Here is a 4,368-nt window from a genome sequence, read left to right as displayed (position 1 = left end):
CTCAGCAAGCCCAGACGTAAAAATTAGCATCCGAATAGCTGACATCTAAACAACATCAACAGTGTTTGAAAGTCGTAAAGAGTGTTTCGCTCAAGCCAGGTCAAGGCCTGAGCTATAAATCCCGAAGCCACTATGTGTCTGCTATGAATAGTAAAGGGACCGGGGCTCAGAAACATCTCTTTGTCCTCGTGTGTATGTGTTTGTGTGCGAGTGAAGCTAAAACCGCAGAGCAAACAGCTCCAGAAGAAGTGAAAGGCCACTCTGTTGCTCTCTGCTTATTTCCCATAAACCTTAGCTCCAAAAGGCTTTCCTAATATTCAGGAGACGCCGCTGCTCTAAAGACATCTCGAGAAATGTCACAGTGTGGCTTCTTTAGGAGACGTGTGTGTTATGTCAAACTGATTTTCTGCTCAGAGGGACGAGCCGCGGATCATAAAGAGGAGATCTCAGCGCTATTCATCATTCGTCTCTTTTTCCATTACGGTCTATAGCTAGTGGCATTTGTCATGAGCGATTCTTTCCGCGTAGCCGCTAAAACCGTGTTCTTTTTTGGTACCGTGCCTCGTCACAACTCATACACCATTAGCTTCTCAACTCTACAGGTATTTTCACACTTCCTAGCTATGTTAGAGGAATAGTTTACCCCCAAAATATCATACGTCGCTAAACCTGCATGGCTTACTTTTTTTTCTGAGAAAAACGAAATGAGAAATTTAGCAAAATGTTCAAGCTGCTCTATTCTCTATTGCTCTAGTCTCTATTTCTCGAGGCGTATTTAGCTGCATGGTGCAGATATGGACTATTGACTTTTTTAAAATGAATTTCTGATGACAGAATTCATTCGGGGGGGGGATTTATTCCTTTGAATATGATACCTGAGAGTGGACGTGAGCTTACATCGAGGTCTGTTCGGTCCAACAGTGAAACCCGACCCCCCTGAGAAGGTGGTGGCCAAACCCGTAGCCAACAATGCACGAAGACTAGAGGTGACCTGGAACAGTCCCAGCACGTGGCCCGATGTGGAGACCTTCCCGCTGAAGTACTTCCTGCGCTACCGGCCGCTCATCCGAGACCAGTGGCAGCACGTAAGTTGTGCATCTTTAACATTTACATAAAGTGCATATGCTATGTGGCCTATTACTATTAATGAGAACGTTTTCTTAAACCCAACCAAGTTTAGCATAGACTTAATGGTCAACCAACAAGCTACTATTCGATTTTTGTTTTTCTAAAACCGGTTGTTTGTGGCTCAGCATCCCTGTTAGGATAAATCCAAGCGTCTATTGCACAAAACATGGTGCATTCTGGTAACCGTCTACATTAGTCTTTTCTGCGGTGTTTAGAATAGTGTTTCAACCACGTCTCATTTTGTACAAGAATACAGGGGTCAAAGTGGGTTGCTGTGATTTGGTTCCATTGTCAGCTCTCCACATGACTCCAATTGTGTCCCTCAGCTCTACAGAATGAGACCAGACATGTTCTTTTGGAAACTGATTTGCTCACCGAGATGCCAGTCAGAGTTTTGGACGGTTGAAAATAGGTGATTTATATCCCATAGTCTCAGCTCATATAGGTTGCCATACTACTGAATGAGAGCGCCAGACAGTCAGTCAGAGAAGATTTCTTAAGAAGCCTCTTGGGATTATTGAATTTATTCCTCTTACATATCAAGGCTGAAAGTAGATGTTGTGTCATGCTTATTTCCATTAAGCTCTTTAAGTAGATCAACACATCTCACTCTATAATCTAGTTACTGCCTGGCACTAAGAATATTAAGTGTTTCCGAAATAATTCAGATCTGTTTGGGAATTTTAAAATTAGACTACCTGATCTGGACGAATGCAGTTACTGTTGATTTGCCATGATACCGAAACTTCCAAGACGATGTAATGCCTTACATACAGATTGCATACTACCAAATATATTTTAAGTGATATTTAGTGCCACAGTTTACCAGGAAGTGAAAATGCTGTGCTCTTTGACTTGTTTTGACTTGTTTTATGCGATATTCTAGTTTTGCGTATAAGTATAATTTCAATCTTTGCATTGCTACTGATATGTGTCGAAAAGCCAATATATTTGGCAACACACAAAAAAATGGAAACATAAAAATGCAACATTAAAATTGCGATTAAATCAAACTAGTAACTGGTGCTGTCCAACTTCGTTACCTGTTCATACTAAAAATTTTTAAAAAAAGTCAATTTACCTTAAATATTTTATAATTCTTAAACACAATGATTGATCATTGCGTTCGCATGCCTTAACAAATGTGACTCTGATTCAGTAATCTAGTGAAGCAGCTAAACTTAAAGTTGTCAATCTACGAGCAAGCTCCGATGTAATATAGCCGAAGCCGCGATGCCACACTTCACTACAGAGCGCATCTCATCCCTCCTTACAAAGAATCCAACTAAATTTCCAAAAACAACTATTACTCAGTGTCACACGAATCCTATTTGAGTTCTCTAAGACCACTACTCCTCCGAAACAAACCATATCAGCCCGAACACGAGCTCATATCAGCTTGGAGCAAAGACCATATTGAGCTCCATCACGACAAGGTGGAAAGCTCATCAGTCTTCGGCAGGGCCGCGTTTCAGCTGCGCCTCACATGTGCACTCACGTAGTGTATCACGGCGAGAGGGCTTCAGAGAGATGAAAGAGCCAGCTCGGCACGGGGAGCGTGGTGTAGGGAAGCCATTCATTCTGCTGAGGAATGAGGGGATGGCAGCTGGAACGGTCCTCGCTGAGCGATGGATGCCTCAAAGCCGCCAGGGATCAGACGGGCGAAATGTGGCGTGGAAACAATCAAGCGCTCGCGGCCAGCCGACGGTGTCCCTGGGTTTAAGAAGTGGACATGTTTAATATTTGCTTTTTTAATATTAATAACATCGATTCCGGTTGAACTGAGGTGCGGGCGTGCAAGCACCTCAGATTTCTGTTGCCAGGAACGTCTGAACGGAAATGCGTTTACTGTTCTGATTTACAATTCGAACACAAAAATACATTTTGACGGAACTGTTAGAGGCCTTTCGTCACGGAGGAACGAGTAGGAAGATCGATAGGCGGTCAAAGTACCGTATTGACATGTAAGCAAACGTATGTGTTTGCATGGAAAAGTACGTTTATTCTGGTAATTCTGATAGTTTTTTTACAGTCAGGCATCCGTTCAGAAATCATAGATTAAAAGAACACAGCGAATCCACTAAATTGAGTCTCATTTTAGTTTAATTCGTGACTGTTTTGATACGAACAATCGATCTTTTGCAAACGCTTACTGGAAATTTTCATTAATTTACGAGGACGTTATTTATTACCCTTCAAGATGTTCCAATCCTGCATGACTTTTTCATTTTGACAGACCGCTTTTACGAATTCTACCAATTATAAGTAAATTTGCAGCTACTTGTCAACGAGTAGTCATTAGGTCATCGATAGACGTTAGTTGACGCGTAGCTACTTATAGTTAGTAGATCAGATTATCTAAACGCAATGCATGCAGGGTCGGAACAACAATATTTAGATGAACTTTCCATTTGATACATCAAAGGTACATTTCAAGATCGGAAAAACAAACATTACATCTGTACTATAAGGAATAGTTCAATCTTGATTTACTATCGAAACCTAACATTAGAAATAAGCTAAATGTGTGGCCTCGCATCGGCACATACATGATTATGAAGTAGAAATGTCATTTTGTTGAGCGGCTCGGATAAATGAGTGGACTGAGAAATTCAATGGATCAATGTTTCTGCTCGGTTGTAATTGATGGAGCTGAGCCGAAGAGACATATGGCGCAGCGGAGCTTTAAAAAGCACTGACATTTAGCAGACGAGTCTAAGAGCAGCGGAAGTGTGGAGTAATTATAAGATAGATTTGCATACATTCACACCCGCCGAGTGATGAACTTTGAAACTTTTCATTCGCTCGAAGGTGTGAAGAAGAGATTATGAAACGTTTATTTGAAGTGGGAATATATGCTGAAAATATCAGTACTTTGAGTGTCAAATTCTTCAACAATTATTATTAAATAGCAGTGTTCTGTCTGAATTGTTTTAGTGTTGTCTGTGATCATTTTTAATGGGAAAAATGACAAATTATTCATGATTATTTCTCTTTGGGTAAAAGTATTGCCGTAATGATGTGTCAGCCTAATCTATGGTGGCAGTTTTTATTTTAATTTTTAATTTATTTTAATTTTTTTGCATTGATTGCATGAATACATCCAATATTTGATGTTCATACCAATGATGCCGGCAAGATGGAAATTTTTATTACTCATAACTGCATTCTCTGCAAATTCACACTTTTTGAATGAAACATGGATAAATGATTTATTAGATGGTTTCGGGAGAATAATCA

General features: G+C 40.4%; 1 protein-coding gene across 1 annotated transcript in view; it reads left to right on the top strand.

The window, feature by feature from the left end:
* The window catches only part of LOC122352587 (ciliary neurotrophic factor receptor subunit alpha-like), a 49,914-nt gene that overhangs the window by 41,610 nt on the left and 3,936 nt on the right, over window positions 1-4,368 (top strand). Inside the window, exon 5 of the mRNA XM_043250042.1 lies at window positions 922-1,085. Coding sequence (XP_043105977.1) covers window positions 922-1,085 — 164 coding nt within the window. The remainder of the gene's footprint in view (window positions 1-921; window positions 1,086-4,368) is intronic.

The sequence above is a fragment of the Puntigrus tetrazona genome, chromosome 10 (assembly GCF_018831695.1).
Source record: "Puntigrus tetrazona isolate hp1 chromosome 10, ASM1883169v1, whole genome shotgun sequence".
Classification (NCBI taxonomy): domain Eukaryota; kingdom Metazoa; phylum Chordata; class Actinopteri; order Cypriniformes; family Cyprinidae; genus Puntigrus; species Puntigrus tetrazona.
The sequence above is the reverse complement of the archived record's forward strand: the minus strand, read 5'-3'. Positions and strand labels throughout refer to the sequence as shown.